This window comes from Pteropus alecto, unplaced genomic scaffold (genome assembly GCF_000325575.1).
Source record: "Pteropus alecto unplaced genomic scaffold, ASM32557v1 scaffold385, whole genome shotgun sequence".
NCBI classification, from domain to species: domain Eukaryota; kingdom Metazoa; phylum Chordata; class Mammalia; order Chiroptera; family Pteropodidae; genus Pteropus; species Pteropus alecto.
Window position 1 is genome coordinate 704,077 of NW_006436543.1, and position 12,898 is coordinate 716,974.

At 38.1% G+C, this 12,898-nt stretch overlaps 1 protein-coding gene across 1 annotated transcript in view; it reads right to left on the reverse strand.

Annotated features, from left to right (window-relative positions):
- The window catches only part of EXPH5 (exophilin 5), a 70,740-nt gene that overhangs the window by 16,761 nt on the left and 41,081 nt on the right, over nt 1–12,898 (reverse strand). The window contains exons 2-3 of the mRNA XM_006913433.1: nt 9,498–9,655; nt 7,676–7,838 (exon numbers count right to left, since the gene is read on the reverse strand). Coding sequence (XP_006913495.1) covers nt 7,676–7,838; nt 9,498–9,655 — 321 coding nt within the window. The remainder of the gene's footprint in view (nt 1–7,675; nt 7,839–9,497; nt 9,656–12,898) is intronic.

Consider the following 12,898-nt stretch of genomic DNA (forward strand, 5'->3'; position numbering starts at 1 on the left):
TTTGAGTGCTTTGGAAGAAACAAATGATTGCAGTAGGGACCCTGTTCTCTGATAGCTTTTGCAATAGGGAAGGTTAGCTACATAAAGAGCTGGAATATAAGACAAGAGGTGATAAGGACAATAAAGAGATGTAAGTAAAAAGCACTGAGGGGCCTGTGAGCACTTCCTAGAGATAAACAAGGATGGCAACAGGGAGAAGATGGTGGTTGAACTGGAATGAGAGGGAAAGACAGCATGAGCAAAAGCCTGAAGATGGGAAGAGCAAAGGAGTGTTGAGACTGGCAAGTAATTCAATTTGCGGGAAGCCAAGAGAACATGTCAGATTGTTAAGATTCCTTCCAAGCCCAGTGGGGCTGCAGCCCTCACAGTGGGCCCACACAGTTCCCCCGGCTTGAGTTGGAGTGAGGGCAGCAGGGGCTGGAATCAGTCTTTGAGAGTGGCAAGTGGGTGGAAGATGTGACTTTAGAGGATGCCTTGAGCACAATTGGGACAGAGTGTGCTGCCAGTGGATGCAAGCTCCTTGAGGGTATGCAAGGGTTGTGAATTTAGAAAGCAGAGGACAGGACTCAGCTGGCTTGGAGGCCCAGAGTCTCTACACTTACTCTCAGGCCCTCCTAAAACTTACTTTACGTTTCTGATGTGAATGGCTTCCACTTATAGCATGAATAAAAGCAACAGTGGTATCATGAAAGCTTTGCTGGCAAAATCTTCTGGACTTGGCGATTTCAAGGGCTACAAAGTTACCTCATCTGCATTACTCTTAAATCCTATTGATGCCATGTCTTAAAGTTCTCCCCCATATGTCCACACTTCTCCAGCTTCACTCATTCTGCCTTATGCTAAACTTCCATAATTTCTTTCTTGGACTCCATCCACCCTTTATACCATTAATAGAAAAATCTATCTAAAATGCAAACTTCCAGGTGAAACTTACTGGATTTTGTTAACTAATGTCACCATAAAAAAATTAATTAATTAAAAAAATAAAAACTGAGGACCTTGAAAAAAATAAAATAAAGTAAAATGCAAATTTGATCTTATCAATTTCCTACTTAAAATCTTCCAAGCTATTATCCAAAATCTTAACATGGCACAGACCCCCAGACACCTCCCCTCACTCATCAATCTTTATCTCCCCACACTCCACTCATCTATAGGTACCTGTATGCTAGACTTACCAGACTTACTCTACCTCCAAAAAATATTTTCTTGTTTCTATACCTTTGCAGATACCATTCAGAAATTCTTTCAGTAGATTAGAGTGTGGCTCAAGAATATTCGTTTTAAAAAATATTTTTTTCTAACTAAAACCTTGGGTCATTTTCCCTAAGTGCTGGTGGAGTACTCTAATTACTGGCCACTAAAGAGCTCCACTTGGGTGACCACAGGCAATTCAGACCCTCCATGTCCTCTTTCCACACCCACTCCTTCCTATTTGATGAATTAACAGATCCTGTAGATTCAAACTCAGAATTCTCTCTCCTTGCCTTTTCCCTCATTAAGACATTTATCATCTCATTATTGCAATAGTTCTTTCACTGTCCTTCGGTCTTCAGGCTTTGTCCCAAGCCAATCTATTCTCTACACATTAGCCAGAGTGATCAATATAAACTGAAACATGCCACGCCCTCCATAACATTTTGATGATTCGCATTTGCACTCAGGTGAAAGTTCAAATTCTTCTTTACATTCAGAAGACCCTATATCGTCTAGTCCTTGCATATACTTTCTGGCCTCATATGTCACCTTCCTTTATGTCTTCTGCCATAGGGCATTTGTCACACCTCTGAACCAATGCACTTATTGCCCCTTTGCCTGAAATAGTTTTCTACCACTTGTTTGCCTGGATAACTAGCTCATCCTTGAAGAATCATTATAAATGTCATTTTCCTCTAGGAGACTTACCCAGACTCTGAGATACACATTCCTCAAAACATGCTCCCAGAGCATACAGAACTGTCCCTTCTTAGCACTTAGTCCATGTTTCTCTGTTTCGTTTTTGTTGTCCTCATACAACTAAGGCCTGTGAAGCCAGGGGCTATAGTTTTGTTCCATAGTAGTGCACATGGCATTTCTTAAGCAGTATTCGTTGAATAAATGAGCAAATGTGTTTCATTTTTATCATCACATCTGCTCCTCCTCCTGTATTCTTCACCATCATCAATCGAGTTTCCTAAGTCAGAGTGGAAAGTTCACCTCCACTCCTCTTTCTTCCTCACCCACCACATCCACTTGCCAGGTTCTCATGATTCTACATTCTAAACTGTGCACAAATCTGTCTGTTTTCACCCTTCTCGTTGCTGCTGCCTGAGCTCGGGCCACTACCAGCTCATTAGTCTCTTATGTGATCTATTCGACTCGAGTTTTGCCCCCTCAGATCCGTTCTTTGTGCTACAGCTAGGACAGTCTCTCAGCCTTGGCACTGCTGGCACTTTGGGGTGGTGGTCTGCCGCATGCATTGTGGGGTGTTCGGCTACATCTCTGAAGCCTGCCCACTAGATGCTAGTCTAAGCACTTACCTTTCTGTTGTGAAAACTGGTAGCATCTTCAAATGTTGCCAAATGTCATTTCGGGGCAAAATTGCCCCTGGTCGAGAACCAGTGAGCTAAGGTGACCTTTCTAAAATGAAAATCTGATTATGTCACTTCTCTGTTTAAAAACCACCAATAGAAAAAATACTTACATATGCACATGCACACACACATGAAATACACCAAAATATTAGTGTTTGTCCAGTGGATCATGTGTGGTTTTGTCTGATATATACACATATACACACGGATCAATATCAAATATATATATATATGAATGTGTATATATATATATGTGTGTGTGTGTGTGTGTGTGTGTGTGTGTGTGTGTGTGTGTATAATGAAAAAAATATATATATATAATGAAAATAATGGTATTATTCAAAACGTGATTTATGGCTCCCGGCTGTATACAGGATCAATCAAGTTCAAGCTCCTTAGCATTGCACATATAAGGTCCCTACGTTCTAGCCTCAGCCAACTTCCCAACCCCATCTCTTATCAGTCTCACTTTACACTGGGTTGCTGGACCTCAGTTACCTAGATGAGTTGCTTTTTCCAGTCTCTGTACCTTTGCTGTGTCATTCTCTCTGCCTCGTGGAACATCCTGACTCTTTAATTGCCCAGCTCAGTACTGTGTGCCCATCAAAAACTGGCTCTCCTCCAGGAAGACTTCTGGATCCTCCAGTCCAACTTAAGTGCTTCTTCTGTATGTTCTCATGGCAGGAATACTATGTATCTACCATAGCACTCACCATAATTAGGGCACTTGTCTGTCACCCAGGTTACAGTGAGGCCAGATGGTATCCCTGTGTGAGTTCTAAAGGGCATCTCTTCCTCAAAACCCTTACTGTCATTTGCCAGCAAACCGCCATAATAAATATACAAATCCACGATGGTCATGATGTGATGAGCACATCTGTGGTGTACCTGCTGCCCAGCCACCAGTAATCTGGTGTTCCCTACTAGATTATAAAGTCCTCCAGGCAGGGGCTCGGTTTCATTTTCACGATTTTATCTCCAACACTAACACAATACCTGATCCGGAGTAGGATTTTAATAAAAGCTTAGTAAGTAAATTAAAAAGAAACTATCACCTCAGCTACTGGGACCCACGCCAGGTACTCTTGACAGCCCTTAGCATAGGGGGAATGGGAGCCATGCTGAAGTGGTTCCCAAAACTGACAGAATATCCAAATACCCTGGAGAATTAAAAATAAATTACATTAAAAATAAATTTATTTATTAAAAATAAAATTCCCTGTTCCTTATTTTAGAACTTCTGAATCAGAATCTTTAGGCTGGGGCCTGATTATCTGTCCTTATTTTTAAATTGCTGATAAGATGATAACAATGGTCACCGAGCTCAACTGGGAACCACTGGGCACCAGGATGAAACTCAAAAACATTCTCCTTGTCTTGCTTCTCCCTCCTGTCACCACAGCCCTGCTACTTATCTATGGACACCACACCTGGTGCGGACCATTTCCAAGGAAGGCTCTTGCTTACTGACTTCTTCAATCTAGGTGTCTTAGTTTTCTGTGTCTTCTAACTCAAGCATAGGCACTAGACTAGCAAAGCGGAAGAGAACTCAGTAAAACATTTGTAGTGTGTGAGAAAGCAAAATAACAACCAACCAGAATCCAGGAAAATAATGTCTTCTTAATTTTCCAAAATAGTATTTGAACTTTTTGCTTATGTAAACTGAGGCTGCAGCTGGACTGCTTAAGCTGTGCGTACGCTATGGATCAGACAAATTTGGGTCTGTCAGAAGAGCAGCTGGGTGGAGCCACCAAAGCGCTTTGCATCTCAAGGGGAAAAAATTACCCTAAAGGGACAGGCTAGTGGACAGGCATGCACACTCACTCCAGGATATCAGCTGTCACTCTCTAATCATAGCCATGTAAGGAACACGTGCTATATGCCGAGCGCTGTGATGATCCTCAAAGGAAAGCAATCTTAAATTTATTTATTTTTATTTTTTTATTATTATTTTTAAACTTATTTATTTATTTTTATGGTGCCATTGGTTAACGAAATCCAGTAAATTTCAGCTGTATTAAATTTAACCATACATGTAACTTAGGAGCCTTACGAACTAGTTGTATTTGCACTTTACCTAGCTCTTGGGATTACAACAGTGATAAGAGTAGGGGGCAAAAGTCCACAACCCTGAAATCACTGTAATGAACTGGTAACACATGGCTGCACAGCTTTGAGAATGTGTGCGGACGTGATGGTAAGTCACCTTTGAAGGGGTGACTTCACTGTGGAGTATATTGGAGCACAAAACAGAGTGGCACGCACATCGCCTATTCATGGTGGGGAGGGCATCACTGAACTAACCGGGGGTCTGGAATAAGGAAGGGACAACTGTAGACACTACTTGACAGCCAGGAACACTGCATTTTTAAGTTCATGACATATACTATCGGGTACTTGCTGAACTATGTGAAAGGAATTTGTGAGGCAGTGGACTTACTGAAAGTTTTTGGTGCGGGCTGAGTGCTACACGTCACAGGCACTAGATGTCCCATAGCAAGACATGAGGAAATATGACTTACAAGGAAATGTTGGGGGGAAGATACATGTAAAACATATATACTATTCTTGAATTTATTGGTTAGCAATAAATCAATTAAAACAGGAATGGAAAATATTTTTCTTTTTTTCCTGGGGTTAGGGTGGGGTCACAGAGGGCACAGTTCAATCATTTATAAATAGGATTAAAATAATAATGGGAAAATGTGAGAAGTGCATAAATTTGGGAGGAGAAACTAGTCAGATTTAAAGCTGAAATAGCAAAACTTTTTGCATTTTTATTAATTCATGAAGTCACTACATTCCCATGGATTTTTATTCACTGGTAATAGGAAATCAAAGCTTAAACATACCATATACTTTTATTAGCTGGGCTTTTTAAAATGAATGAGTATATCTGGTGAAATGATGAAGTCCATTTTTTTTCCCTGAGGAGAATTACCCATTATGCAGTGTCATTTCTCAGTTAAACCATAGTTTAAAAGAGGAAGTTTCTCTGCCGCTCAACTCTTTTAGGGCTGAACAGAGGCTGTGATTTGACTAAAAGAGGTTGGTTCTCTTACTATGATTTGCAAAAGATCCCATAAACTGCTTTGCTGACTTGTTCTCCAGAGCAACAGTGTGACAGAGTCAAACCTTAATGACTTCAGCAAATAGAAACCTGGCAGAGAATGACTGCACTTTCCCTGGGGCGCTTTGTCAGTTCCTCCCAGTGCACTCTTAGGCAAGGAGGAGATCCTGAATCAGAGTCTGCATTTTGAAGGTTGATTTTGTATTTTGAAAGATCAGAACTTCCAAAGAAAGTTCGGTTTTACTTTAAAGAGCCCCTTGGAACTTATATTCCCACCATAGTATGCTTCCTTAACCCGCCCCACCTCCTACACATTCAAGATTTACATCTAAATATTTAGGTCACAATGATATTTAAAAATATGTCTTTTTTGGATATATTTTTACGTTTTATCTTCTAAAACCTCTCAGAAGTAAAAAAATCTGCCTCATGATATTCTGCACCAGCATAATGAACAAATATTTTTGCCATTTATATTTTAAAAGTAAAATGTATTTAAAGATGAGAAATTCTGAAAACTGCTAAACATACACATATACTTAAATGATGAAATCTGTTTAATTTCTGCATGCTGTGTTATATGTTTCGGTTCATCTGGTTAAGAGAGTTAGCTAAAAATCATTTTGATCTACAAGAGGGATGGTTTTCTAAACAGAATTTTGCAAGAGTTTCAATTCTTTTTTCAGTTTGGTCTATAACTAAAATACGTGACACCCAGAATGAAGATTATAGATCTTTTATCTTCTTTGATCCACTTTTGCAGTAACTTGCAATATGGGCTTGGAAATGACTTGTCCACAGAGGTAACAGGTTTTTCAACTTTTCCTAGTTTACTAATGTTAGATTGTTCAGCTATATAAAACTCTGCCTTTAAGAAAAAATCACCTAAAACACAAATTATATCACAAGTCCCAGCTACACAACACATTAGGAATATTTCTTTTCTCAAGAGAAATTTTACCAACAAAGGAAATATTTTTCAATTTTCAATTTCCAAATGAGAGTAATACTAATGTTTCAAACATTTTCACAAAGAACTCACCTATTTGAAGAATGTTTGCTTGTAAGTGACTCTGGTAGAGACAGTCACATAAATCTACATTTTGTTCAGCTCTTCATTATTTCATCAAAGAAAAAACAGCCTCCGGTGAAAAATAGAAGCAAAAAAACCTTTCATCCACCCAAGAGGAGAGGAAAAAACTCTGCTAAGTCCGGGAGCCTCATCACACGCCCCACCAGCTGCTTGCTGCTTATTGTTTTTCAACAAGAGTGACCTCCAACACCTTTTATTTAAGCACTGCAATGCACTCTTAATGGTTTGACCAGCACGCACGGAACACATCACGTGCCAAGCCAACACCTTAAGAGGGTGGGAAGCTTTTCAACCAGGAAGATGTGCTGAAAATATTTAGCAGTCAGCTCAACTGAGCGGAAGCAAAGCTCTCCTTGTTTTTCACGAAAAATCTAACGACATAATGAGTCAAGATGAACTGATTTACACAGTTCTAAACTGGAATCATCTAGAACTATGCCTCCACTGCCCCCAAAGCTTCCCCTCCTTCACCTTAGGTTTAAATTCTGGGCACTGACATCAGAATAGCTCTGATTTTTCTCCTCTCTCTTTGATCATTTCATTTATGTTCATTTAGTACCTCATCTCTCTTTGTGTCCCCAGACACACGTACTCCCCAAAGAAGTAGTTTTGACTCGAATATAGCTTCCTGACCGGGGCATAGTCCAGGCTCTTGGAGCTGTGGAGAAATTGTCGTAATTATTTCTCAATGTTTAACCCATCATTCACCAAGCGCACCACATGGGGTCTGTGCAGTTGGTTAGAAGTTGCATTTCAGGTGAGCCAAGTCTCATGGTTTCATTAGGACTTTGTCCCTCTGCACACTAAGTACCGTTTCCTTTGTTCGTATCTGAATTTAAATTCTAGGAACAAACATTAAACATTCTGAACACAAAGCAAGTTACTGGCTTCTGGGATCAAGTAACTAATGAGCTATCACATGATCTGAATTTGACTCACCCTTTCTGTCGCAGTGTCTGAAGCTCTAAAGTCTCCTTTCTAGATTTTCTGAATGAGAACAGGGAAGCAAATGATGATCTGAAACTCCGCCGGGAGGGCACGGATGTTGGGTTTCCTTGATTAGGTATATTTTTCAATCTCGATGTTTGTCGTTCCAGAGGATCTAAAAGAGAATTGTAAAAATTCTGTATCATTAAAATATTTCCAGGTAAATAAATCTCAGAGAACTAAGGGTTCACTCTCTTCCCTCTTTCTTCTATGTAGTCTAGAGATGCAGCAGGCATCCCCATACGAAGACCTCAGGAAATAAGGGGAGTCCTGAGCCTACAATAATTCTACTGAGTAGAGAAAATCCTCATAAAGACCAGGGAGTCTTTCAATATGCATTGTGGACCGCAATTCTGTGAAACCCTTCCTTCACACCTGCTACGTGAATCTCACTCAACATGTCTTCCCCATGGCTATCCAAAACCAGAGGTAAGGTGTCAGGTACCTCATTCAGTTTTCATGTAGTTCTTAACCACCCTGTCCTTCAGAAATTGTTATTTTAGTACTTTAAAACATAGTGATAGATACTATAACTTTTATATCAAAGAAAGTAATGGAAAAGGAAATTAAGCCATTTAGAGCATTTCTTATTCCTGTCAAAAATCTATCTCTATGTATGCATATTTGCTACGTATATGGTTTACATGTGTATGCATGTAATATAAATATGTATAATATATATGTATAGATAATATATAGTTTTATACATGAGTATTAAAATTTAAGGCAACATCAACATATATAAAGTCCATAATATTGTACTACTTTTGGACATGCTGAGTTTAGAATATTAGAGGAATTCAAGGTAAGGGGAAAGTCACTATCGTATATATGGGGTTAATCTAAATATCTAAAATGTGAATCTTTTTAGATAGATTTGTACATTATGAGAGCTGCAAAATATTGTCAATATATAAGTTTAGAAATATTGTATGTTTCCTGATGTTACTAATGTTAGTAACATATAAGCAAAACAATCAGTGTGACTGTTGGTAGAAAGATACTTTATACTTATATTTTATAATTTCTAATGCACTTTGTTATTCTCACTATAGTCCTGTGAAAGCAGGTTTGATTAACCTCATTTACAGATTTAAAAAAAGTGATTGATGAAGGTAAACAAATGGTGGTGGTCATATAGTTAGAATGGCCAAAGAAGGCATTTATTCGAACTCACTTACAGGGTTCAAGTTACCAAACTACCAGAAGAACAGCAGTTCTTCTACCACCTTCCTCTTCCCTTCTCTCCTCATCCTCATTTCCCCTTCCCCTCTGCTCCTCTGTCTCCCCTCCTTCTGCATCATCACCCCAGTTATTTAAGTCCTTACTGTGTTCCAGCTCAGTACTTCATACATATAATTTAATTCTCACGATCGCCCAATGACATAGGTATTATCATACCCATTTAAAAATGAGAAAATTAAGATTTATAGAAACTAAGTAACTTGAACAGGGTCACATGGATTCTGATGGAATAGAGACTAGAGAGACAGAGTGGAGATTTGAATCCAGGCCCCTCACCCCCGCTTTTATATTGATGTCTGTGTTCTTAACCACTATGCTATCTTGCCTGGTTCTTAAATAAGCATACCCCTCAGACATAGCACATTTTTAGGTTCACTCTTTTTATTGTGTATTATGTTATAAAACTTTTTTACCTGGTGAATTAAAAATAGTCCTAAATACAGATTGCTTAAATTGGAGATCCATTGAACCATTAGCTATAATACTATTTGATAAGAAAAAAAAAATTAGATGTAAATTTTTTTCTCACCATTTGCCATCCCCTTCCTTAGCCTGTATGTAAGGGGTTGTTTTAACATTTGGCTAACATCCGTTTCATTGCAAAACTTTTTTCTTTGAATTTCTTCGAACCATTCACCAGTCACTCCTTGAAGCCATCTGATGTCCCTCTTTGTCTTCTGGAGTTTGCTGAAATAAAGAAAAATATCAAATAGCTTTAAATTTCTTCACATCAAGTGCAAACTCATATGCTGGGCTAAACTTTACCTAATAGAGAAGATACATAAACTATAAGTCTAGGTGAAAAAATTGGCTCAACTCAGAATTTCCTTTTGACCATTGTGTATATGTATTAGCTGTATTCTGCCAAATGACAATCTAAAAGTTTTTTCTAGTACTTAAAATAATCAAGTTGATGAGAACAACCTGAGTTGAACATTGTGTAAACCTGACCTAATAGTGCAAGTAAATGATATTTTAATGAAATGAAGAGACTAGAATATTTTAATTCTGATTACCCATTCATTCATTCATTCATTCATTTATCCATGTTTATTGAACAAAGTCCATGTACCAGTCCCTGTATAAGCAATAGGGATTAAACAATGAATATAACAGATAAGGTCCTTACTTGCCCATCCAGTGGTCAAAGATAAAAGCTATATACAGAAATAAATTATTGAGAGTACTGGTCTTAGATAATAGAATTCTTTAAACACAAAAACACAAAAGCCCATGAATGAGCACGGGGCTTATGCTCAGTAAGAGATGGTGTGATTTGATATAGATAGAAAAGGAAATCCAGAGTACAGATATGTCTGACCTCCACTTTCAGAATACTAGAACTGAAATTCTATCATTATTTCTTCTTTCTTCCCTCCCCTCCCCTGCTTAGTCTTCTTTCAAATAAAAATGCTGCTCTAAGTCATTGGTTGTGACTCTTCTTTACAGACCATCATTTTGCTCTGTTACAGAGGCACCCAAGAAATGTTTGGAAATGGGAGGTGCTCAAACCAGAGAGAGTCAGTCCTGAACTGAGGCAAGCAGAGCAGAAAGAGGAGTTTGAAGAATATGATGACAATTCTCTTAAAACAGCCAGTTTGGCATAGCACTGATGGAAAAAGCCAGGCTTGTTATTGGGTTCCAAGCTTGGGAAGTTCTGCTGTTTTGGAAAAAATTTCATGTGACTCCACAGTGGCTGCCTTTTATCCAGGGTCCTCTGTGAAGCACAAGTGTTAGGGAATTTGTATTACTAAGAATGTGGTGAGCAAGACAGCTGCAGAGTGGCAAATTTTGAGTTAAAGGCAACGAACTGAGGTAGTTGCAACTCAGGCTCTTGCTTGGGGCTATGATACTGTCATTTTATAAAATAACTGAGAAGAAAGCCAGAGGACATCCTGCCCAGACTTGCATTTTGAAAAGCATTAGGCAGCAATCATTATGTCCAGCCCACATAATTTGCCCTAGTGCATCTCACTTTGCCATTGCCATCCCTCTGAAACCTGGTCACTCCTGTTTCCATTGCTACTTCCCTTACTAAAAGACTAAGAGACCACAAGTACCTGCAGCTAACCAGTACTGGCGGCCTCCAACTAATTAACACCTCACTTTTTAATGTCCTACATCTGTACACAACCTCCACTTCTCTGAAGCCCAACCAAATGACAAGAACTTCACATTCAGTAGCACTCCCACCTCCACTTCTCAACATATCCACCTCATTTCGGAGGACAGTAAAGCTACCTGACCTAGGAACTCTCTACTAAACATATATTTTTTTCTAAAGGCTCAATGTAACACTGACTCTCTTTTAAAATAATCATGCCACTTAATTCCGCTTCAAGCACTCATTACATGCTTGTATACATATGCATCATTGTGTGTTTCTTTTCTAACTTCCAATGTACTCCCAAAGTACATTAATTTAATGGAACATTATGCAGTTGCTAAAAATAATTTTGCAGGCAATATAATATCTTGGAAAAATGCATGTGACCTAACATGAAGCAGGAAAAACAAAATACATTTTATCTATGATTATAAGGTATATGAAAATGATGCACCCATTTGGACATACTAGAGAAAAAAATGAAAACACCTGATCTCTTAGAGTAAAATAATTACAGGTGTCATTTCTATTTTTAGCTTTTTAATTATGTGTATTCAAAAAGTACAATATGTAGACCTATATTTTCTTTTTGTTTAATTGTGAATTTTTATTTATATTGTATTTTTTCCATTATAATTTTTTCTTGGAGATAGAGAAAAAAATCAGTCACATTTTCACAATCCTAACACAATCCTACTGCCCTTTTTGTGTGATTTTACTTCTGCATTTTTCATGGTTCTAGGTATTTTTGCCATAAGCATTTTTGCAGTAAACACCTTTGCAGTGAGCATTTTTGCCACATAACTAACTGGCCATAAGGCAGTTTTACCTCAAAAGATAAAATAACTGGTTGACAGTTTGGTTTACATTTGGTAGATGTATGTATTTAAACTAGCTATCAGTTTGGTATCATTTCTCCATTGACAAAGTTCTTGCAGTACTCTCATTTTAAATTATATCAGTCTTAAACCTCATAATGGTCTCTACGGTGAGGAGTAGATGTGCTACTCTTAAAATAGTAGATGATAACAACTATGTATACAACCAGATTGTAAAACTACAGTAAAGCTGGGTTGCATTCTACACTAGACAATAACATCTCAGTTTGCAAATCTTTCATTGAGCTTAGTTATCCTTCCCATCCATTAAAACCAAAAGTCAACCAAACTGTGGGAAATACAAAAGAGACAGTTATTAATTCACAACAATCTTCCAGAGCATTAATTCGGTTCTGCAGCTAATTTGGATACAACAGCTTGTTGCGACATAAGATGGTGTTGCATGGATTTCACAATGCAATACAAACTCAGTTATAAATATGCAACGTAGAATTTGAAGACAACGTATTTTCAATTTTTCACAGTAAAGTCTTTTTAGTATTGTGATTACTTTTTCATGTTTTGTCATGTTCTTTTTAATGTCCCTCTTTTATGTTTTGTTGTCTTTTATGGTGAAATTGCCTTATGGCCAATTAGTTGTACAGTGAAAATGTTTGCCATAAAGATGTTTACGGCAGAAATGCTTACAGTAAAAATATGGGGCATGATTTTTTCACGTGGTTGTAATAAAACTTATTCAGTACATATTGTTATGGTGTAACTACGGGGATACAATGGCGAGCAGGGCAAATATGGTTTCTATTGCAGGGAGCTTACTGTCTAATGAGAGAGACAGACATGAGTCCAATAATGATAAGGATGTAAGGTAACACAGAGTAGTAAGTATGATTTACTCATTCAACACATGATTGAACTCTGGGTAAAGAGCAGTGAACAAGTCAATTCCTTGCCCTCATGGAATTTATATTTTTTTGGAGTAGAATG